We start from the raw sequence: 23,008 nt of genomic DNA, 5'->3' as shown, positions 1-23,008 counted from the left end.
CGGTTCAACAAAATCTAACTGGGAATCAGAAGTGGAATGAATATGCTTTCCCCTCTCACCGTTTGGTTACCATCTCTGAGGAATCTCTACTCGAAAATATACTGAAAGGTAGTACAATATCCTAGCAGCGTACCCAAGGGTTGAGATAAAATTTGCTTCTAAATGGATCTACGATTTACCCTTAGGAATATACTTGAGTAGATTAGGTAATTAGGCTTGTTGCTTCAGGTTATTTAAGGTTCTAAAATCCTGATGGACCGTATGTATTTCTGGGTATCTATCCCTTATCTATAAATTCTTGTCACTTGCAGCTTAAATGCAATATCACGAATATATAGTCAATCTCTGTTAATTTTTTCAATACTCCAAAAGGAGGTTGCGGGTTAATGGTCATCCACTGGTCTCATATGACCCTCAGGGAATTACCCATGGCATCGGCTTCTTTACCTCACGGCTAAACACCAATGTCTTGATTCTGTACAAACCACCAGTAGAGCTATCATGCCCATCTCTCGGGTTAAGACGATCATGGAGGACTGCTATTCTGTAGTAAGGAATCCCTGCCGTTCAAGGTAACTTGCTAAAAATCCAATACCAACACACCCGAGATATTCTCCAAGTGCTGAGTATCCAACACACCACCCTCATCTTCCGCATCATCTTCTTGCAATCCTTGTTCCTGCCTTTCGAACTCCTCTGCTAACCGCGCCTGGTTAGCTCTGAGCACGGCTTCTCGGGTGAACATAGTCAAGTATTCCGACGACAAGGCCACTGTCTTACTGGTGATCTTAGTGCTGGGGTTGGTAAACGACAAGATCTTAAAGAGGTTCGCAAGGGCTTCCTGGTTGATATTTGAAGTAGGTTCGGTAGACATGTCAAGGGGGTAAATATGCTGTAAGATAATGGTGTAGGGGTTCGGGGCCAAAGTGTTTGAGTGATTCCTAATATGCATTTGCGTGTTTACCTTGTAAAGGCAAGCGATATGCACGTGGTATGGGCACGTGGAATAACTCCCCATGGCAGTTAATAGGAAAAATACTAGCCCAGGGTTTCATTCCTCTATTATTTTGGTTAAGAAAACAAGTTTCAACATTAGTTTCTGGTACTCTCAACCTTTATTCTAAGATATTTACTTTATAATCGTGTGTAAGGACCTAGTCATGTACCAATTGAACTTTAAGGGTCATTTGTATTAAATGTGATATTTAATACTGCAGACGTCATTAGTGATACCCTCTCACCTTAGATCTATAAAGAGTATCCTATTTTTAGCTTAGTTGAATTCCACTGACTCTAGGACATATCATACTCACGTTGGGTTATAAATCTCTTGGAGATATGTGGGCAGACGCTTAGATATCCATTTTACACTCGCTAATAGCCATTATTTCATATCAATAGCCGACACGTTGAAGCATAATTCTACAGCCCGTCTGCTAGCCCAAACGCTACATTATGCATTACGGTAAATAAAATGTAGGTAAAGTGGAATTAAAAACAAAGAGGAATTAAATCTGGGGAGGAGGCATGAATCAAAGCAGAAAAGGGCATAAAACCAGAGGGAAAGAAGAAAAAAGCGACATTATACATAAAAGAAAAATGGGGATTAAAACATAAGGACGTGAGGATGACCCCAAAAGAGAGTGGAAGTAAATCATTGAGAAGAAGAAAAAGTAGCGGGGAGCAATAGGCATGGATCCCGTGGATAGATATTGACAATGGAGAAGGAATGTAACCTAGGTAAGGGTAAAAGAAGGACTTGTGCAACTCATAGTCATACACAAACTCTAGCAATCTTAATTGCTGAACAACTCCTTTACTTTGCCCAAGAACCCGCCCTTCTTCTTTCCCTGGATTGTGTAGTGGTTCTGGGCCTGGAATTCTGGGGTTCTTGGGTCGGACGGGCGCGGAGAGAGTGCGTTGCTCTTGCTCGGAGTGATGACATTGCCAAACCCGCCTCTGCCGACAGCAAAGTTGCGTTCCTTCGTCGCAATGTTAGAGACAACCGGGCTCACCGAGTCCTCCCCCACGTCCTGGGCCTTGCGAGTCACCTTAGGGTCATCGTTGGAGAACATGTTACCGCGACCACCACGGCCGGTAGAGTACACTGGGTGCTGGATATTCGGCGTATTTGAGCCCACGGGTACAAGCTGTGGTGATGGGAGCTGCAGCGCCTTCTGTAAGTTGCCTGCACCCCCACGGCCCGTGGCGTAGTACACCTCACCCTCACGCGGGCGCGAGAACGTGCGCGAGAGGGTCTCCCTGAGCCCAAGCGACGAGGCATTTGACACCATCGGCGCCAAGTCGGGTGACTTGCCGTTGCGACTCGTTGTGTACGTGATATCTATAGGGAACGTGTCTTCCTGGGTAGCGAGACTATTATCTGACATTATGTGTTGTGTATGTTGTGTGCTATGCAAATATCTTGGGTAGAAGAATCTTGAAACTCGTTTGGCGAATAAACGGCAAGGATGTAAGGAGGAAAAACAGAGTGAAGGGTATGTCAGGAAGCCAAACTAATAAAAGTTCACAGAATCTAGTTTTGAAAAGTGATCAAGTAAAGAAGAGGATTGTGGGTGTTTGACCCTTTTCTATAGATCCCCCGTATTTTGGGGAAGATCGTGCCGGCACCTGGCTCTCTGTCCCCACGAACGAGTGACACATCCGCGCTTCCTACCGTCTCTACCGCTTTGGCATGCACCAATATTCGCGCACTCTGAATAGCGGAGCAGGTATGAGACAATGCTTGGCGCCTTCCCGGTGCGGGCATGACTACCGAAAACGTGACACCTGCAGCCACACTGGTGTCTGTATGAAAATTTTCGCCGCACGGTGTCATAGCAGGTGCGGATGAGACAGTTGCCAACAGCTAAGTTTGGCCCACCGTGATTGGTGCAAAGTGCGGTTTAATAAAGCGAATTGTGATTAACCAGAGAAATGCTATTAAACGGCGGTATGACGATATGGATGCTATTGGTTATATCTGGGCATAGGATGTACCTCCTGTATCGAAGGGTGCATCTATCTCTAGCATCTGTGACTAGTGCGTTCCATTGATAAGCGGGCAGAGATAAGAAGAGACTTTTGAAATTACGTTATCCAAGGGTTCACCCGGTATTATGCTTAAACCGGCTTGACTTTAAAGTTTTTTTAGTCGAGGATGGCGGTTAGATACTGATAAGGACTCAGCTTTCGCTCACATGAATGAAACTGGGCTATAGGTGTCCAGGCTGAGGTATATTAGATGCATAGGCACTTGTAACGTTGAGTTACAGTTCTACCTTTGGGAGCGAAGTAATTTTGGGAGAAGTAGATTTTACAGACTATGGTATTTGAATATAGCTATAGAAATGGGTTTTACTCCAGCCCACAGATGGGAGACGCCAAGGGCGAAGGCTGACGTACTCCGTTTCAGATCAAGCTACCCATATTTATATTTTACTCTGCATATGATGTCCGTAATTATATTCTTATGCAACCTTCCCATCATTTACAAGCAGAATTCCATATATGGTTTTAGTCCACAGGATTTGAATATATTTGTCTTTTATGCCTTGTTTTCCCTACAACTCTCCAAACATCTCACATAACACCTCATAATCATGGCTGATCTGCCTCTCCGTCTCAACCTCAGACATGGCGGCCCCGGTGATTATCTCGTAAACCTCAATATTCTCTCTGATAAATTCAAAGTCAACTTCCGGTTTGGAACGCATTTCCTGAAGAGCTTCCGAACCTTTATGGAATACCACCCCTTCTCTAAAAGTTCCCAAGATGCGTTGTTCGTGCTCAACTAACGTGGAAATCCGATGCTTCCTCTGGAAGATGTCCAACTGATCTATTCTCAACTCCGCGTATACCTTCAAGAACTCCGAGTACTTGCTCTCGCATTCTGCCCTTTCCGTTTCCGTGAGAGTTTCCCAGAGCTCAGCGCCAGAACTGATAAACGTATCGCCTCTTGTAACTGCCTTATGAACAAGGTTTGGCACAACATCCCCGCATTCCGATTCGTAGTACTGCACTGCTTCTAAGTCGCCAAACGTCTCAACGCACCAGTCAATATTGTACTTCAAACCCGAGAACAATACTGGAAAAAAATCGCCTTGGAGGTCCACCAAAGTTCCACTCTCCGTCTCTATCACCTGCGCGCACGGCATCACCTTCAACCACTTGAGAAGCCCAGTCGGGTACTCCATATTCATCCCCAACAAGATTTCTTCGTCAAAATAGAGCTCGTACACCGAGGGAGCCTGACTGAGCTGTGGAACAAACCCGTAGTTCATAAATACCTTTGCGACATCTTCATTTTTGGTGTATGTTATGCACACCTCCACTTCCCCATCGCTCAACTTTTCTGCATCAAACTTTAAGAGTACGTCCCCTGAGACTCTATCGATGTCAAAGTATGCATTCAACTTGTCGCCATTGCTATGGTTCGCAAAGTCAAGCAATGGAACGAGAGTCACATTCGTCAGAAAGTCATCGCTCTTTGACTCAATTTCTTCAGGGATCTCCAATATCCGGGACTTAACTGCTGCGTTTATTTGGTGAAATCTCTCGAGAGGAAGAATGTCGAAAATGTCTACTCCAATGCCATTGAATGTTTCGTCTTTGGCTAGCGCCTCGATGAGAGAAGCATGCATATGGGATTGGTACAACACGTGGGTGATATTGGCAATCACGCTTTTGTTACCAAACACCTGCAATGCCAGCTGTAGCACCTCAGGTTTGTCGGAATCAATTGTCGGAACCTCGACGCCGGCTAGCACCTCAGTGTATAGATCCACTTTACGTACGGGAGACAGGTTAAGGAGGTCCACAAATTCCTTAGGAGCGGTCTTGGAGGTCTTGATCCACCGATGGAGCTGGTTGAGCATTACAAATGCCTGGAAGTACGCCTGAAGAATTGCTAACTCCGACGTTGGGGCTAAATTTTTCAAAAAGAACTTGATAACGGAGCTCTCTCTGTACGCGAACGCAGCGCACGAGTCTTCTAGCCGGGTTACATCCTTTAGTATGGACATACAGCTGGCTAAGTTGTAAGTTGTGGAAGCTGGAATTCTCAATAGCTCGATGTCTTTGTTAGTTGATAAGGAATTCATAGTAAGGAAGAGGCCGGTTCCTCCTAGCACGGATTGGTGGATAGACAATTGTTCATGGTGGGTGACTCCCGAGCTGGATATCCAATTGCAAAATGCTAGAGAATCAGCAATACCAGGTATAATGGTTTCCAGTGTGATTAACGGCATAGATATTGGTACCCCCCGTGAATAGTAGCGCTTTCTGGCAACATGGACATGCATTGACTTATGGGTTGGACCTGCAGAGATTAGTATGCGGCTCGAACTAACACGTGATTTCAAATATACAGCCCAAGGTTCACATACACCTACCGACTCAAACTCATAATTAAATAAACCAAAAGCCTAATACTACCAGAAAACGTTTTCGGGCATCCGAGATTTCAAGTTACCGTGATATTTTCCTTGGGAATCAATATACTTACAGAGTCTGGTGTAGTCGATACACAGGCGCTGTGCCGTTCGCGATAACCTCTATCAGAGCCCCTTACGTTACGATATTCGAAGTAAAAGGAGAGTAAAAGCTTAACCCCTCATTGAACTAACAAAATACTATCTCTTCTCTAAGTGTAATATAAACAGCTGCCTGTATCTCAGTTATAGCCGGTCTTCAATACTTGAAAATACATATCGTCTCTCGTCCATACATTTCATCACGTGAATTTCAGTCCGCACACGTCATAGAATTTTTACCAACGTATCGGACTTTGGTCAAAAAAAAAGGATTACGCGCCACTCTTCACACACCACCTACTCCGCACGCCTATACACAGCTACAATATGTCCTGGGACGACGAAGACTTTGAAATTCCAACCAAAGCCCCAGCGGCCTCTGCCTCTTGGGAAGACGAAGAAGATGACGAGCCATTATTGGAAGAATCCTGGGACGTCGATGAGGACGAGCTCAAGGCCAAGAAGGCGGCCGAAGCCGCCGCCAAGGAAGCCGAAAAGAAAGCCTTGAAGGACAGACAAGCGGCTGCATTGGCTGCCAAGAAGAGCAAGAAGAGCGGTGAACAAAAGATGTTGGACATTGACTTGGTGGACGAAAAAACCAGAAAGGAGATGTTGAAAGCCGCCGAATTGGAAGCCGATTTGAATAACGCCACAGACTTGTTCGACGGTTTGGGAGTTGCCGAGCATCCAAGAGCCAGAGCTGCCAGATTGGCCGCTGCTAATTCCCCGGCGCAGCCAGCGCAGTTGACCGCTGATACTCCGCTCGAAGTGCATCCGCTTTTCAAACCCACCACCAAGCAGGAGTTCGAGAAGTTGAGAAAGGTTTTATCTGCTGCCTTGACCGAGTTGTCAGAAGAGTCTTTGTTGAATTATACTTCGTCCTTGGCAATCGACTTGATCAGAGACTTGTGCCAGCCTTTGTCTGTGGAGTCTATCAGAAAGGTCACCTCGACCTTGACCGTCATTTCCAACGACAAGACCAGAGCCGAGAGACAGGCCAGATTATCCAAGGCTGGTGGTACTGCCACTGGTGGTGCTGGTAAGAAGAAGGTCAAGACCGTCAAGCCAAACGTGGGACAGTTCGCCAAGGGTGATGACTTCGACACCACCAACTACGATGAAGATTTTGGTGATGATGACTTTATGTAAAGTTATAGGATTGGATAAACGAAAAGAATAGTAAGCTGTAGAGTGGTTCTTGTGGGTATTCCCGGTCATAGGTGTTTAATGTTTGGGCTTCTCTCCTAGTCTACTTCCTATCTGTAGCCCACTTTTAGCAGTAAACAGTGCCGTTAGTTTGGCTGAATATCTGATTTCTAACGGTATATTGAAGTGGGGACGCGAGGAATGTCTCCGCAGTTCCGAGTTTCAAGGCTTAAGTCAATGTCAGGGCTGGAATAGCCACACAATACCCCATCTTGAAAAGTTTAAGTTTTGTATTTCAGTCCCGGTTTCTGTAAGCATATACATCAATGCAGATACAGTTAAATTATTTAATGAAAGCTTAGAATTTGAGCTTGTGCGTTTAATCAAGAAATACCAAGGTGTAGTAAAGGTGCCATTTAACTAGACGGAAGTCGGCGTTCATTATCTCCTTACCTCCGATAGGCCGACACCCTAGCATCGTACCCGCCTCAGTATATAAAACCATCGACTACCCTTCTCTAGTGTATGTCTTATAGATGAAAAAATATTCTCTTTTAGCTAGCGGTATCCGCTATCACCTACTAGATATACCACACAAGATCAATTTCTCGCAACCCAATTGACTAAAAGGGGTCTTTTATGAGCTCCGTTGTAAGCCAATATTATCAGATCTACGACGTATATGCCGTATAGACTCATATTCAACTTTGTTGTGTTATGGCAAGGGTTAGCCATGCGAATTACTTGTCTGGTGTATTTACCCCTCCGTCACACACCCTTTCCTTGATGATCCTCTATGGATTTTTATCGGACTAATAAAATCCCGAAATGGCAACCCGTGTGAGATTCGGATTAAGAAGGAGCACCCCTTAGGTATACCGCTGGTTTCCTTTATAAATCTAACTCAATTTCTTCACTTCTCTCCGATAGAAGATACTAAAAATTACATAACAGCCAACTGTCCGTCGAATACACCATATGTTAAGCCATCATCTCCATGATTAGACTGTAAGGTTTATCCTGCATATCACGAAAATTCAACCTCTCTCTAAGACTCCTGAACAGAAGTCGCTCCTCTCTTTCCCCACCCTTCCACTCTATTATTCCTTCCCACATATACATCATTCCCATGTTACTGAGAACATTCAGAACTAGGATCTTAGGGGGCCCCTTCCAGCCCCGTGGAGCGCAGTCCCCGTTGCTTCTCAGATTCGCGTCTGCGTTTGGCGATGACTTGAAGGCACCTAAGCTCAAGAAGGTGGACACTTCCAAGACGCTTTCCAAGCCGGTCCCTACCTCTGTATCTGCTGAAATGCCGCGACAGAAAGTCAGAAATCATTATATCTATATCGCGGGGTACCCCATTAAGGACCGTAAGGCGCTCTTAATGTTCATCACGGCCATCTTTGTGGGTGGTTGTGCAGCTGGCTTCGGAGCCACCGTCTTGTATCAGCGCAAGTCGGTGTTGGGCAAGTCCACCTCCCCGTTAGATTCTGTGCACAGCCCGGGCCGGGACTACACTATGAGTGGTGCTAAGTTCTACAAGGTAATGAATGAGATCAAGAAGATCCTCCCCGAGGATGCTGTTTCCAACTCTGACGATGAATTGGCAAGCCATGCGGACACCTACTGGAACTCCCATCACCCTACTTCCGAGCAAAGGGCAAAATACGTGGTGTACCCCTCCACCACCGAGGATGTCTCTAAAATCATGGTGCTCTGTAGGGAGCACAAGGTGCCGGTGGTGCCGATGAACGGCGCCTCCTCGTTGGAAGGGCACTTCATCCAGACAAGACAGGGTCTTGTAATCGACCTATCGCGTATGAACAAAATCAAACAGCTCAACAGAGACGATTTGGATGTGGTGGTTCAGGCCGGTGTCGCCTGGGAGGATTTGCAGGAGTTTTTGGAACCCCACAACTTGATGTTTGGCCCTGACCCCGGTCCGGGGGCGCAGATTGGCGGGATGGTGGCCACTTCGTGCTCCGGTACCAATGCGTTCAGGTATGGTACGATGAAAGAAAACGTTGTGAACTTGACGGTGGTTTTGGCAGACGGTACCGTCATCAAGACCAAGCAGAGAGCGAGAAAGTCCTCAGCGGGGTATAACTTGACAGGTTTGTTCATCGGCAGCGAAGGTACCTTGGGAGTTATCACCGAAGCCACCTTAAAGCTCCATGTAAAACCGTTGAAGCAAACAATTGCGGTAGTTCCGTTCAACTCTATCTACGACGCCACCAGCGCTGTGAAGGATATTTTGGAGCACGGGATTCAGTTGGATGCCATGGAGCTCATGGATGGAAAGATGATGGAGTGTGTCAACGCTTCTGGCGAGACCGAAAAAGTCTGGACTGAGAAACCTACGTTGTTCTTCAAGATCGGTGGTGCCTCTGATACCATTGTCAAAGAGTTGGTAAAATCCGTGAAGGAAATCACAGGTAAGCACGAAAGCTTGAAGTTTGAGTTTGCCAAGTCTGACGATGAAAAGACGGAGTTGTGGAGTGCCAGAAAGGTTGCCTTGTGGTCCAGTATCAACTACGGTAGAAAGGTGTTGGACGAGCCAGCGGCCCAGCTCTGGACTACGGACTATGCAGTGCCCATCTCTAAGCTCCCATCAGTCATCTCTGAAACCGTAAAGGACATCGAAGACACCGGGTTGCGATGCACAACGGTGGCCCACGCGGGTGATGCCAACGTCCACCACTTTATCGTGTACACCCCGGAGCAAAGAGAGGTAGCGAAGCAAGTTGTTGAAAGAATGGTTAAGCGTGCCCTTGCGGCTGAGGGGACGTGTACTGGTGAGCATGGCATTGGCTACGGGAAGAGAGATTATTTGTTATGGGAGGTCGGCCAGGATACTGTCGACTTGATGAGAAAGATCAAGATGGGCATGGACTACTATCGTATATTGAATCCTGACAAGATCTTCCAAGTCGATCCAAGAGAAAAAACTGAAGATCACTAAGATCAGCCCCTGTATATATTATCCTTATTTGTTTAACCTTAAACTATGTTAATGAATGTGAAAATAGCGTATGTATCTGCCATAATTATGTGGAAGCAGTAAACTGATGGGAAATGACAATCTCGTAGATACCAAATTTGTGGTAAGTAGATGGAAAATATATTTTCTATCTATATTTAATTACACCTCTATCATGTGGTTCGTGCCTGGTCCGTGCAAGTGGCCCAAGCAACAGAGTGACATAATACGCCGCAACGGCCGCACGCATAATATCTTTGCCAGTTCGCACGCAATTCGCTCCATACGTTTTAGAAACTTTCCGATTGTGCAAATGCCTCACACTTCATTAAAAACGTCCGGTACCCCACATTTCACAACCACTTCACAGTAGCATACCTCGTCATCATGTTCTCGATACACAACCTTTCGAAGAATTTTTTAACGAGGGCCAAGCGAGCTTGGGACCACACCGATCAGCCTGCCCATTTCACCATGATGGACTTCTCCAGGCCAGAGGAGGTGGACAACATGGTGTGGAGCTGCGATCGTGAGAGAAGAGGGTATTCAACGGTTAATATGACTATTAATGACCCAGATAGTCCACAGTATGTCACATTTCACGGGGATTTGAGTACCCAGTTGCCCCCGGAAGCCGGCGAGTACGTCAAATCGGGCTACTCGTTCTTCAGAACGCGCAACCAGGCGCCGTCCAGAGGACCAATTGGGTTCTCGCTGGATGAGCATTGGAATTTGAACTATTATGAGCAGTTGGCGTTGCGTGTGAGAGGCGATTACCGCAGATACTACGTGAACATGAAGTCCATAGATACCCCAAAGACCCAGGACGTCTGGCAGCACCGCTTATTTTTGCACACTCCGGGCGAGTGGGAGACGGTTTTGATCCCTCTTCGGAATTTCACCTTGGTTGGTAATCACGAGATTAAATCCTCGGAGCCGTTAGAGTCCAAACGTATCAAGACCATTGGGATCGGTTTGTTGGACAGAAGAGACGGGCCTTACAAACTTGATATTGCCTGGGCTAAGGCTGTTATCGCCGGTCCTTTGTACAATACCGTCATTGAGGGCAGAAATAGCAGCGAACTCCTGGGGCCTCGTTCTGAAAGCAGCGGCTTGGGTATTGAGCAACCATCTTCTACCGAGGAAAACGCCGAAAAGATTGAGAGCAAGGTCCGCATTCAAAGCTAAGTATTTCACTCTCCCTATGTATTTTTTTTTTTACCACTCTTGACATGAATATCTAATGAAAGCTGTATATATTGCATGGATTACTTGTAAGCCTTTGAGCGAAGCCAGATATGGTAGTGTGCAGTCGCGTATATGCACGTGATGTAAGTTAGGGTTTGCAAAAACACAGTCACCTTAAATATCTAACTGCTGAGGAAACTTTGTCTCAAAATCATCCTGCATATAAAGCTGAAAAATTCCTTCAATACCTTGGACTCTACGGGGGGGGAGAGGGCCTTCTCTACCAGTCTGCTTGGCTTGCACAGGAATAGTATCCTCTGTTAGCTTGTTGTCTGGCAGCAGAGGTCGTGTGCGCGACCAGGCCATCCCCTACTATGGTCCTACTATGGCGGGCTCTGCTTAGTAGTCCTGATTCCCTTAGTGTACGCCGTTTTACTATGGCACAGCAGGCCCAAACGGTCCAAAATAGTGGTTTTTCAGTAAGTACAGTTAAAAAAAGGGTACCCTACGGAGGACATTTTAACCTTTTTCGGTCTAATCACTCTAAACATCATTCAAAATGGCAAGAGGCCCGTAAGTACTTGATACTTAAGAGGGACTAAAATGGATATGGCAGTGAAAAGGAAGCGAAAATCGTGATGGAACCACTGCGAGATGCAGAACCATCAAAATATATCCAGAGTGAACCATTAATATGGGGTTTTCCCAATCAAACAAACCAAGTTACAATCTCATCGCCACGTTCAAACCCCACTACCAATAACTCCGACAAAACAACCAATTATTCACCGGGAACCAAATTCGCTCTATCGTGTACGAATCATCGTTGAAGACTGTATGCTCTCACGCATTATGTTCGCTCTACATATGAAGCCATGCGTTGTTCTCGTCTAACGCTAGCCATATCTATCTCTAACCCAAGCTCTCATGCGAATCCGTACTAACCCCGTTTAGAAAGAAGCACCTTAAGAGACTCGCAGCTCCATCCCACTGGATGCTCGACAAGTTGTCCGGTGTGTACGCTCCACGTCCATCCCCAGGTCCACACAAGTTGAGAGAATCCTTGCCTTTGGTTGTTTTCTTGAGAAACAGACTTAAGTACGCCTTGAACGGCCGTGAAGTCAAGGCCATCTTGATGCAAAGACACGTCAAGGTTGACGGTAAGGTCAGAACTGACACCACCTACCCAACCGGCTTCATGGATGTCATCTCCTTGGAAGCTACCAATGAGAACTTCAGATTGGTCTACGACATCAAGGGTAGATTCGCTGTCCACAGAATCACTGCTGAGGAAGCTTCCTACAAGTTGGCCAAGGTTAAGAAGGTTCAATTGGGCAAGAAGTCCATTCCATACGTCGTTACCCACGACGGTAGAACCATCAGATACCCAGACCCAGCTATCAAGGTTAACGACACCGTTAAGATTGATCTCGCCACTGGTAAGATCACCGATTTCATCAAGTTTGACACTGGTAAGTTAGTCATGGTTACCGGTGGTAGAAATTTGGGGAGAGTTGGTGTCATCACCCACAGAGAGAAGCACGAAGGTGGCTTCGACTTGGTCCACATCAAGGACACCTTGGACAACTTGTTCGTCACCAGATTGACTAACGTCTTCATCATTGGTGAAGCCGGTAAGCCATATGTCTCTTTGCCAAAGGGTAAGGGTATTAAGTTGTCCATCTCTGAGGAACGTGACAGAAGAAGAGCTCAAGCTGGTTTGTAAATTTCCTAACCGAAGCATACTAACTAGGTTACCCTTCTTTTGGTTTGTTTAAGTCAAGATACATAAATTCATTTAAAAATGGTGTAGGTCTTTGCGTCAAGGTCTGTTAGCTCTGCCTACCCACCCTTTTAGAGTTATGGACAGCTGTGTATGTTGGATTTTACGCACACATATCAGTTTGTATATAGGAATACTGCTGACCGGTCTTATCGCATAATATATAATATTGTACGGATATATACGTACTAATATATGTAAATCTTCCGATTATACTTATTTTATGTGTTTAACTAAAATTATTTGAATTGTATGTTATTATATATATCCAAATTTACATTTGAATATTTAAAATTACGATCGTACATCTATTTCCATACGTATATAAACACTAGTTATAAGGTGCAGGTAACAATAAGAATATTGATGTATTTCAACTCACCAAGTGGGCACTAGTCATACATTTATCTATTCAACAATATACTGTGATTTCTAGCAATAGCCGGTGCTCTTGATTATCTATAGGTGCAGATCTGTACAAGTTTCAGCCTTTGAGGATATTAGCGACACAACTCAATGTGCAGGACTAAACCGCGGATATTGTACCGTCCCGCGGGTTCGAGGCAGGCTGCTCCAATCTCCGACAGTCTGTGCTTGCTTCTCCAAGTTAGAAAGATGGTTAAGATGATTGGACATTTTCATAGTCCATTACTGCAAGGCTTGTTTCTGTTTCTACCACGTCACCACCACTTCTATTGACGAATATCAATAGCATATCTAATCCACTACAATTACGTTTAAATGACATCCAGATACAGAGTTGAATGTACGTACCCCACATCCACGTTCTGTCACCGGCCGTATACTAACATCGTTTAGACGCATTAAAGGTTCACCGTCGCGATGAGTTCATCGAGTGGATCAAGGGCCTTTTGGCTGTTCCCTTTGTTCTTCATTCGGGGAATGGAATTACCGCGTCTACTTCGTCAACCGGCCAAAACACCAAGGTTACAGCCGACGCCAGAAGACGATATGCGGAGGTCTTCTACGACTTGGAACGCTTGATCGAAGACAAGATTACGCAAGATAATTGCAATACGCCGGGAAATTCCCGTTTGAAACAGTTGGTGCCCACTGTGGGGGAATTCTATACCAAGTTGCCCTTGGAACGCGCGTTCTATGTGGAGGATGCGCGCAGATCCATTAGTGTGAGACGCTTAGTAGCTCCTTCCTTCAACGACGTCAGATTAATCCTCAATACCGCCCAGGTTTTGGCCTTATCTGCTTCTGGCCTGAACCCCTTGAAGTTAGTCACCTTCGACGGGGACATCACCTTGTATGAAGATGGACTCTCTTTGACTCCTGACGCACCAATCGTGCTGCGTTTGAAGATTCTCTTGAAGAGAGATCTCTACGTGGCATTGGTTACCGCCGCAGGATACGCTGAAATCAGTGGTGAAAAGTACTATCAACGATTGAAGGGGTTGCTTGATCTGTTGGTGGATGACCAGGAGCTAACCGATAGACAGAAGCGGAACTTGCTTATTATGGGTGGTGAGTCTAACTTCTTATTTAGATACGACACTGAGACGTCCAGGTTGAAGTATATTGCCGACGAGGAATGGCAGCTTGAAAATGTCAAGAACTGGGACGTGGTAAACATCACCAAGACGCTTGACTTTGCGGAGAAAGTGTTGGGGAGGGTGAAGGAGCAGTTGAGTTTGCCTGCAGTAATCATCCGCAAAGAGAGAGCCGTAGGGATTGTGGCACAGCCAGGTAACAAATTGTGCCGCGAACAGTTAGAAGAGATTGTTTTGACCTGTCAGAAGAAGCTCGACATCTTTGCTCCCGCTCAGGGGATCAAGTTTTGTGCCTTTAATGGTGGTAGTGATGTCTGGGTAGATATTGGTGACAAAGCCCTTGGGGTGGAGTCTTTGCAAAAGTACATTGGATTTACCGATTTGGGGTTGAACCACGGAATTGGCAAGGGCCAGACTTTGCACGTGGGTGACCAGTTTGCCGCAATTGGTGCCAATGATTACAAGGCCAGATTGAGTGCTTGCACTGCCTGGATCGCTAATCCTACAGAGACAGTGGATATCTTGGACGATTTGATCCAGTACATGGATGAGGAAACCGCAATGGGGTTTGTGTAGGCTTTCCATCACGGTTACTGTAAATACTAAACTAATCCAGTGATCTCATGTTGTAGCCATGAATCCTTATATTATACGAATAACCACCAACTTTTCTTTTTTCACAAGGGTATTTTGTAAATGGCAGAGAGGCTTTGCAGCTCTTAAGTTATCTCGGTCTAGGAGCTGGGTCCTGTCTGTGCGCTTGTAGGTCTAATCATATTGCTTAAGTATGGCACTAAAAATAGTGGCACCCCCAGCATAAACAATACAGGGCGTTTAATTAAAATAAGCACAATGAGCCGTGGAGTAAATCCGTGAATGGACTGGCAAACCAGAAGCATAAAATTTAACTGTTATATGCTGAGATCTAGAAAGGCTTCCATGCCCCCACACCACCAGCTTGTGGCATATTTTGAAACAGCATGACAATACTAACAGACACAAACCGGCAAAGCTATAGCAATACTGCGTTTTCCTTCCAGGATGTCAGATTGAAAGTATGTGGTCTTATAGCGGCTTCTCGTATAGCTTCGTAAATTCACCCAGAGATTTTTCATTGCAACCTTTACGCTTATAAAATGTTATTTTTCTTAATATTGTCCCGTAACCAGTTATTACCTGGAATAATAAGTGTACCCGTATATTTGAAACGACAAACCACGATTGAAGGAAAAAAATGACCTGTTCTCCCCCCGGTTCGCCGGGGTAGACGTCATGGTATACGCTACAAATCAGCCTCTACCGCCCTTTCTATGATTTACTGTCATACTAAATTACTATCCGCGGCTCACCCGGAATCCTTTGTGTCGCGTAATTAAAATACTGTACAGTATTTCAGCCCATACCTCCCGCCCACCCATTGTCTAACAAACCATTTAGCCTGCATCGTCATGTCTCCCGTCTAATCTTGTACGACCAGGGATCGGCCCATCGTGCACATATTGCGCCGCATCCAAGATAAGATAAGTCTGACACAAATAGAAGTCATTTTTATTTATAGTTAATTTTTTGAGTCTAAACCCTTACAAGAACACACCACCTCTTCCCCATTCTCACACAAACCTCTCACCCATACCATACAACCTCAAATACACCACGCTACTCAACTTGCTACATACAACCTGGATCGTCCGAACCCCTTAAATATTTCCACAGCTGGACTAAGTTTTCTCGATAACCCCACACCCACAGTGGCAAAAAAGCAGAAATTACAAACTACCAATTTATAATCAACACCCAATGCTTGGCTTCGTCTTCAATTTCTTAGGGTATGTTAACAGCTCACCAGGCCTGACTTTGAGTACTAACCACCTCTAGCATTGCCATTTCTATCGCTTTCCCAGCCTATGCTTCTTACATGTCTCTTGAGTCGAAGGACACGGAAAAGATGAAGCCCTGGTTAATATACTGGACTGTTCTTTCCGTCCTCAAGACTGTGGAGTTTCAATTTGCCACTCTCTTGAATCTCCTTCCTTTTTACGAATTGTTTCGCTTGGTGGGGCTCCTCTGGTTGATTTTGCCTGTTGCCCCCCAGTCTCAAGACGGTCAGGTGAGACAGTCAGGGTGTGGAGCTATATATTATGGCTACTTTAAGCCATTCTTTGATGAGCAACCAAGCTTGACCAACCTGGAAGGGTACACAGCTTTGGTTAATACCGTTTCCGACTTGAAGAACTCTCCGCTAGTGCTCAGCTTGCTCCAGTACATCTCGCTGTTGTTTAGTAACGCCGCTACCAAGACCCTGCCAGATGAAAGGAGTTCTAACAAACCAAGTACCCCAGAAGCATCGTTCACAGAAGCCGTGCTCTACAGCCTCTATAAAAACTGGCGCGGTGTAACCGATGAGCTGAAGTCCTCGCTTGCACCAAAAGCGGAACCAGTGAACTTGCTTGTCAACTTTTTATCACTCTTGCCTAAAAGGGAAACTGAGCCATCAGGTCTGACATCCTCCCAACGTGTGGTGAGTGGAAACGCTAGAGTGGAACTGACTCCAACACCCAAGGGAGCTCCAACCATAACAGTACCTTTGCCAATAACCCAAGTGAACTCTGAAGGAATAACAATGCACTCCAGCTCCTCGACCTCTTTGTTTGATATTGTGGAAAGGAGCGAAATCGGAAATGAGAATCAGGCAACCGGAGCCGAAGTCAGGGAAACCTGGGGATCGTGGTTCCGTGGGACCAAGAAAGCAGAGCTTGGCCTGAATTAAGTCTGAATGGCTGGGACAATAGAAGCTATGTCACCACTCCATCTCTGACGTCCTGTTTGTCGGGATAAACAGCAAATGGCGGAATTCTCACCTCTGCTGTAATAAATCTCACGGCTTACACTTTCTTTTTTTCTCCTATGCTATTATTTGTAAGCTACCATTTCTTAGTTTATCTTGTTTGATGCGCTCTTCAGTTGGGCAGTCCTCTGGGCTTTGGACATAATCCTGGAAAGATCTTGGAAGGTTCCAGATCTACGAATTTACTTGGAAAAACGGTCTCACTCATTGATTCATAAACTTTTGTTTAATTTACGATTCTAATAATTCAGTTACACCCTTGAATGTTATAGAATAATCATATTGCGACGAATAATTTATACCTCAATTATTTGATTTATATATTTCCTGGTTATTGGGGGAAGAGATCCTAAACCACACCCTTATGCAACTTGCATTTTTCAAATTATCTTGTCTAACATATAACTTCATCAATCTAATCACAGAGAAAAAAGCGGTGAAATTATAAACTGCCTATTCCTTTTTCTTTTCAGTTCCATGATGCATACGCTGTTCCGCGTTAGACAGAGCTCAAGAAATCGATTGAAAACTTTCTCCACATTAGTCTTCCAGCTCTATCTAACCACCCAAAACTTGTTCAGAGACCCCCCCCCACTTATGATAAGACACCGGTAGTTTACTACCTACAGTGGTACGAAACTGGCAACCAACCTGCAACCGTAAGCCTATCAAGATTTTAGCATTCAATTTTTTATACTTTCACAACTCCCTACAGAGCCTCAGGTAAACTCCAGAACCCATCTTAAATACTTCTGCTTTAACACCGAGTTAAAGGGCAAATTATAAATCTTACATATTTCCCGTTATATCTAAAGTCCATCGTTACTTGGCCCAGAGGACCCTCCTCAAACGCTCTAGTTGAAAATCTTTATTATATATACAAGACAATTATGTTACATGTCAGACGTGCTTAGTGCTTCAAGCCCAACAACTTAGCAGCAATCGCCTTTTGGTTCTCCCTATCCTCGGACTTCTTCAACTTCTTCTGGTCCTTGACCAAGACACGCTTGGTCTTCTTGGCTAAAAAGTTAACAGAGTCAGCCTCTCTGTCGAACAAACCATCAAAGGCACCGGTAGGTCTACCCTTGTCAGACCCAACGCTCTGAAACAAACTGGAGAACTTCTTCATCTCATACTCGTTCTGCTTGGAGTTCAACTCGTATGCGGCGTACGGTTCTGGCCACACAAACGGCTCTTCCAAGTCGATGGTCATCTTCTTGATCTGTGAGTCTCTGAATCTGGCTCTATCCAACGGTCCTCTGGTCCATTTGGCGTGCTGCAACTGTGTGGTAATCTTCAAGGCTCTAATACCGTACAAGTGCCACAAGTAGTCTCTCAAATCAAACTTGTTGAAAGACTTTGGCACAATGAATTTGGCCTGGTACGGTGTAAGCTTTGCATTAGGTCTCAAAAGCACCACTCTGGCGGTGGGGAAGTACAATTTGGTCCCACCGACTCTGAAGTGTGCCTCATTATATTCCATCGCTTCCCTGGACTTTTCCAAGATAAACTCTGGCATATCCTTTCTAGTGAAACTGTGTTCTGGGGTCGCGACCTCGGATTTATGCACTTGCTCGATGATTGGGGATGTGGTGGCGGTGGAGGCCATTCTAACAGCCACCCTGGCGCTCGCCACAACAGAGGCAAATGTAGATTTGATCAAAGACATGCTGTAGGTAGTGTTAATCGTTTTATCAATTTCCTGGTGTGCACTACGATATGCCTATATAGTATCTCCACTGAATGAAAAAAATCGGCATCCATGCACGTTTGTCCGGGTAACGGATTCTGCGCGAAGCGAGACAATTCGCGCCACTTTTTCATAGTAACAGCAAAATGAACCAAAAATACAGTACGCCAAACAACAGCGCTTAGTCATACCCAGAACCAAGCAGAAACCAGCATCGTTGGTTTTATTTGCATCTGAACCTTTGCTAAACACGCTATGTCAGACGAATACGCGGCGGACCCATACGGATACGATGAGGGATTAGAAATCACGCCAGAAGATTGTTGGACGGTCATTTCCGCCTTCTTCAACGAAAAGGGGTTGGTATCGCAGCAATTAGACTCGTTTGATGAGTTTATCGAGAGCACCATCCAGGAATTGGTCTGGGAAGACTCCAAGTTGATTTTGGACCAGCCGGCGCAGCACATCGACGTGAATGACAACATCAATAGACGTTTCGAGATCAACTTTGGAAAGATTTTCCTTTCTCGTCCGTTGCAGACCGAGGCGGACGGTTCCACCAACCCCATTTTCCCCCAGGAAGCTAGACTCCGTAACCTTACCTATGCCTCGGCGTTGTACGTTGAGATGAGCAAAAAAGTGTTGACCTCCATAGACCACGAAAACCAGCCGGTTAAGGAAGAAGACTGGACGCAGGAGGATGTCAAGGAAGACAACGACGACCCGATCAAGCGTGTCTTTATCGGTAAGGTTCCTATCATGTTGAGATCCAAGTTCTGTATGTTGCGTGACTTGAACGAGTACGAGTTCTACGACTTGAAGGAGTGTCCATACGATATGGGTGGGTACTTTATCATCAACGGTTCTGAGAAGGTTTTGATCGCTCAGGAGCGTTCCGCTGCCAATATCGTGCAAGTTTTCAAGAAGGCTGCGCCATCTCCGATTTCCCACATTGCTGAGATCCGCTCGGCGATCGAAAAGGGGTCGAGATTGATTTCTTCCATGCAGATCAAGTTGTACGGTAGGGAGGACAAGGGTACCGGGAGATCCATCAAGGCTACGCTTCCGTACGTCAAACAAGACGTTCCGATCGTCATTGTTTTCAGAGCCCTCGGGATTGTGCCCGATGGTGACATCTTGGAGCATATTTGTTACGACCAGAACGATTGGCAGATGTTGGAGATGTTGAAACCGTGCGTGGAAGAGGGCTTTGTGATCCAAGACCGTGAAGTTGCACTCGATTTCATCGGTCGCCGTGGGTCTGCGTTGGGTATCAGAAGAGAAAAGAGAATCCAGTATGCGAAGGACATCTTGACCAAGGAGTTGTTGCCACACATCACCCAGGAGGAGGGGTTTGAAAACAGAAAGGCGTTCTTCTTGGGGTACATGGTTAACCGTTTGTTGTTGTGTGCGTTGGAGAGAAAGGAGGCTGACGATCGTGACCATTTCGGTAAGAAGAGATTGGATTTGGCCGGTCCGTTGTTGGCCAACTTGTTTAGAATCTTGTTCAGAAAGTTGTCGCGTGACATCTACAGACACATGCAGAAGTGTGTGGAGACGAACAAGGAGTTCCACCTTACTTTGGCGGTCAAGTCCACGACCATCACCTCCGGTTTGAAGTACTCTTTGGCTACCGGTAACTGGGGTGAGCAGAAGAAGGCCATGTCCTCCAGAGCCGGTGTTTCCCAGGTTTTGAACCGTTACACATACACATCTACCTTGTCGCATTTGAGAAGAACCAACACCCCGATCGGCAGAGACGGTAAGATCGCCAAGCCTAGACAGTTGCACAACACCCATTGGGGTCTCGTGTGTCCGGCCGAAACCCCGGAAGGGCAGGCCTGTGGTTTGGTCAAGAACCTTTCGTTAATGACGTGTATCTCGGTTGGTACCACCTCCGAGCCTATTATCTATTTCTTGGAAGAGTGGGGTATGGAACCGTTAGAAGACTACGTTGCCCACCACTCGCCGGACTCTACCAGAGTGTTCGTTAATGGTGTGTGGGTCGGTACCCACAGAGAGCCAGCCATGTTGGTGAACACCATGAGAAGCTTGAGAAGAAAGGGTGATATTTCCCCGGAAGTGTCGATCATCAGAGACATCAGAGAGAAGGAGTTTAAGATTTTCACTGATGCGGGTAGAATCTACAGACCGTTATTTGTGGTTGAGGATGACGATGAAATGCCAGATAAGGGCCAGCTTAAGCTCACTAAGAGCCAGGTTAACCAATTGCTCGAACCAGCCAAGGAGTCTGATGATGTTGACATGGAAGAGCAGAAGTACGGCTGGGATGACTTGTTAAACTCGGGTGTCGTGGAGTATGTTGACGCCGAGGAAGAGGAAACTATCATGATTGCCATGACGCCTGAAGACTTGGACAGCGCGAGGGCTGAGATTACCGAAGCGGAGGAATTGGACCCGGCCAAGAGAATCAAGCCTGCGTTTAACCCAAACACCCACACCTTCACCCACTGTGAAATCCATCCTTCGATGATCTTGGGTGTGGCCGCCTCCATTATTCCGTTCCCGGATCACAACCAGTCGCCACGTAATACGTATCAGTCCGCCATGGGTAAGCAAGCCATGGGGGTGTTTGCCACTAACTACAGTGTCAGAATGGACACGATGGCCAATATTTTGTACTACCCGCAAAAACCGCTTGCCACCACCAGATCTATGGAGTTCTTGAAGTTCAGAGAATTGCCGGCCGGGCAGAATGCCGTGGTTGCTATTGCCTGTTACTCTGGTTACAACCAGGAAGATTCCATGATTATGAACCAGTCGTCCATCGACAGAGGGTTGTTCCGTTCCTTGTTCTTCCGTACCTACATGGACAAGGAAACCAGGGTCGGTATTTCTGTTGTCGAAGAGTTTGAGAAGCCTTTGCGGTCAAACACCCTTCGCTTGAAGCACGGTACGTACGAGAAGTTGGACGAGGAGGATGGTTTAGTTGCTCCGGGCGTTAGAGTTTCCGGTGAGGATATCATCATCGGTAAGACCACTCCTATTTCCCCAGACGCCGAAGAATTGGGGCAGAGAACCAAGTACCACACCAAGCGTGATGCTTCCACCCCGTTGAGATCTACCGAGAGTGGTATCGTTGACCAGGTAGTGTTGACCACCAACGGTGACGGTGCCAAGTTTGTCAAGGTGAGGATGAGAACCACCAAGACCCCACAGATTGGTGACAAGTTCGCCTCTCGTCACGGTCAGAAGGGTACCATCGGTGTGACCTACAGACACGAGGACATGCCGTTCTCGTCGGAGGGTATTGTCCCTGATTTGATCATTAACCCCCACGCCATTCCTTCCCGTATGACTGTTGCGCATTTGATCGAGTGTTTGTTGTCCAAGGTCTCTGCCTTGAGAGGCTACGAAGGTGATGCTTCGCCGTTCACCGATGTCACCGTCGAGGCTGTATCCAAGCTTTTAAGAGAGAGTGGCTACCAGTCCAGAGGGTTTGAGGTTATGTACAACGGCCACACCGGTAAAAAAATGATGGCGCAGGTCTTTTTCGGCCCTACATACTACCAGAGATTGAGACACATGGTTGACGACAAGATTCACGCGAGAGCCCGTGGGCCAGTGCAGATTTTGACCAGACAGCCGGTCGAAGGTAGATCCAGAGATGGTGGGTTGAGATTCGGTGAAATGGAGCGTGATTGTATGATTGCACATGGTGCCGCCGGTTTCTTGAAAGAGAGATTGATGGAGGCTTCGGATGCCTTCAGAGTGCACGTGTGTGGTGTTTGTGGGTTGATGAGTGTTATCGCCAACTTGAAGAAGAACCAGTTCGAGTGCCGTTCTTGTAAGAACAAGACCAACATTTATCAGATCCATATTCCTTACGCCGCAAAGTTGTTGTTCCAGGAGTTGATGGCTATGAACATTGCTCCAAGGTTATACACTGAGAGTTCGGGTGTGTCGGTGCGTGTTTAATGTGGCTATTCCTGTGAAAACTCAAAAACTCCTAGACAGCCACCCCGGGGGTGAGCTTATCTTGCGTATTGTATAATTAGAATTTTTAACAAAATCCAAAAATAAAAAAAAAAAGATCACGATGTATTTTATATTAATGCTTGGGGTGTAGGATGCTCAACCGTAAAAGCATCACTCAACCGGCCAGAGGCGATGAGGTGGAGAGAATATGGCCAAGCATAATATGTGGGCTTTCAAATATATATGTATGTCGGTATCAGTTAAGACAAGCTAAACGATCCAAACGTTTCGTAGTTAGCGTGATTCGGGTCCATATCAAATTAGCTTCTGCCCGAGAAATTGATGGCTCACTCTGATAGAACCGCATAGTCCACCTAGGC

At 46.0% G+C, this 23,008-nt stretch overlaps 11 protein-coding genes across 11 annotated transcripts; 7 read left to right on the top strand and 4 right to left on the bottom strand.

The window, feature by feature from the left end:
* Nucleotides 1-213: 213 nt before the first annotated feature.
* On the bottom strand, nucleotides 214-839 carry BABINDRAFT_159741 (uncharacterized protein). Its single transcript, XM_019127858.1, has one exon. The coding sequence runs from the start codon at nucleotides 743-745 to the stop codon at nucleotides 581-583; it is 165 nt and encodes a 54-aa protein (XP_018986782.1). The 5' UTR covers nucleotides 746-839; the 3' UTR covers nucleotides 214-580.
* Nucleotides 840-1,479: 640 nt separating this feature from the next.
* Nucleotides 1,480-2,636, bottom strand: BABINDRAFT_159740 (uncharacterized protein). The gene has a single exon (XM_019127857.1). It carries the CDS (start codon nucleotides 2,388-2,390, stop codon nucleotides 1,797-1,799), a length of 594 nt encoding a protein of 197 aa, XP_018986781.1. The 5' UTR covers nucleotides 2,391-2,636; the 3' UTR covers nucleotides 1,480-1,796.
* Nucleotides 2,637-3,513: 877 nt separating this feature from the next.
* On the bottom strand, nucleotides 3,514-5,265 carry CTM1 (cytochrome c lysine N-methyltransferase). The gene has a single exon (XM_019127856.1). It carries the CDS (start codon nucleotides 5,247-5,249, stop codon nucleotides 3,564-3,566), a length of 1,686 nt encoding a protein of 561 aa, XP_018986780.1. The 5' UTR covers nucleotides 5,250-5,265; the 3' UTR covers nucleotides 3,514-3,563.
* Nucleotides 5,266-6,071: 806 nt separating this feature from the next.
* Nucleotides 6,072-6,683, top strand: HCR1 (translation initiation factor eIF3 subunit j; the record flags this gene model as incomplete). Its single annotated transcript, XM_019131340.2, has 1 exon — nucleotides 6,072-6,683. A coding segment is annotated over one exon (612 nt), but the record flags the coding sequence as incomplete, so codon positions are not given.
* Nucleotides 6,684-8,229: 1,546 nt separating this feature from the next.
* On the top strand, nucleotides 8,230-9,645 carry BABINDRAFT_32434 (FAD-binding oxidoreductase; the record flags this gene model as incomplete). Its single annotated transcript, XM_019131590.1, has 1 exon — nucleotides 8,230-9,645. The coding sequence occupies one exon, from the start codon at nucleotides 8,230-8,232 to the stop codon at nucleotides 9,643-9,645; it is 1,416 nt and encodes a 471-aa protein (XP_018986778.1).
* Nucleotides 9,646-10,079: 434 nt separating this feature from the next.
* Nucleotides 10,080-10,928, top strand: BABINDRAFT_159738 (uncharacterized protein). The gene has a single exon (XM_019127855.1). It carries the CDS (start codon nucleotides 10,138-10,140, stop codon nucleotides 10,849-10,851), a length of 714 nt encoding a protein of 237 aa, XP_018986777.1. The 5' UTR covers nucleotides 10,080-10,137; the 3' UTR covers nucleotides 10,852-10,928.
* Nucleotides 10,929-11,410: 482 nt separating this feature from the next.
* On the top strand, nucleotides 11,411-12,842 carry RPS42 (40S ribosomal protein eS4; the record flags this gene model as incomplete). Its single annotated transcript, XM_019130955.1, has 2 exons — nucleotides 11,411-11,424; nucleotides 11,806-12,842. The coding sequence occupies 2 exons, from the start codon at nucleotides 11,411-11,413 to the stop codon at nucleotides 12,575-12,577; spliced, it is 786 nt and encodes a 261-aa protein (XP_018986776.1). The 3' UTR covers nucleotides 12,578-12,842.
* Nucleotides 12,843-13,375: 533 nt separating this feature from the next.
* Nucleotides 13,376-14,730, top strand: ISN1 (IMP 5'-nucleotidase; the record flags this gene model as incomplete). The annotated part of the gene is made up of 2 exons (XM_019131601.1): nucleotides 13,376-13,400; nucleotides 13,454-14,730. The coding sequence occupies 2 exons, from the start codon at nucleotides 13,376-13,378 to the stop codon at nucleotides 14,728-14,730; spliced, it is 1,302 nt and encodes a 433-aa protein (XP_018986775.1).
* A 1,100-nt stretch (nucleotides 14,731-15,830) lies between these two features.
* Nucleotides 15,831-17,288, top strand: BABINDRAFT_174095 (HVA22/TB2/DP1 family protein). Its single transcript, XM_019130954.1, has 2 exons — nucleotides 15,831-15,980; nucleotides 16,030-17,288. Exons 1-2 carry the CDS (start codon nucleotides 15,952-15,954, stop codon nucleotides 16,919-16,921), a joined length of 921 nt encoding a protein of 306 aa, XP_018986774.1. The 5' UTR covers nucleotides 15,831-15,951; the 3' UTR covers nucleotides 16,922-17,288.
* A 621-nt stretch (nucleotides 17,289-17,909) lies between these two features.
* Nucleotides 17,910-18,518, bottom strand: MRP20 (mitochondrial 54S ribosomal protein uL23m; the record flags this gene model as incomplete). Its single annotated transcript, XM_019131600.1, has 1 exon — nucleotides 17,910-18,518. The coding sequence occupies one exon, from the start codon at nucleotides 18,516-18,518 to the stop codon at nucleotides 17,910-17,912; it is 609 nt and encodes a 202-aa protein (XP_018986773.1).
* Nucleotides 18,519-18,935: 417 nt separating this feature from the next.
* BABINDRAFT_159736 (DNA-directed RNA polymerase II subunit RPB2) lies at nucleotides 18,936-22,742 on the top strand. The gene has a single exon (XM_019127854.1). It carries the CDS (start codon nucleotides 18,945-18,947, stop codon nucleotides 22,626-22,628), a length of 3,684 nt encoding a protein of 1,227 aa, XP_018986772.1. The 5' UTR covers nucleotides 18,936-18,944; the 3' UTR covers nucleotides 22,629-22,742.
* Nucleotides 22,743-23,008: the final 266 nt, after the last annotated feature.

This window comes from Babjeviella inositovora (assembly GCF_001661335.1).
Source record: "Babjeviella inositovora NRRL Y-12698 unplaced genomic scaffold BABINscaffold_2, whole genome shotgun sequence".
NCBI lineage: Eukaryota > Fungi > Ascomycota > Pichiomycetes > Serinales > Babjeviella > Babjeviella inositovora.
This window is presented reverse-complemented; position numbering and strand designations above follow the sequence as displayed.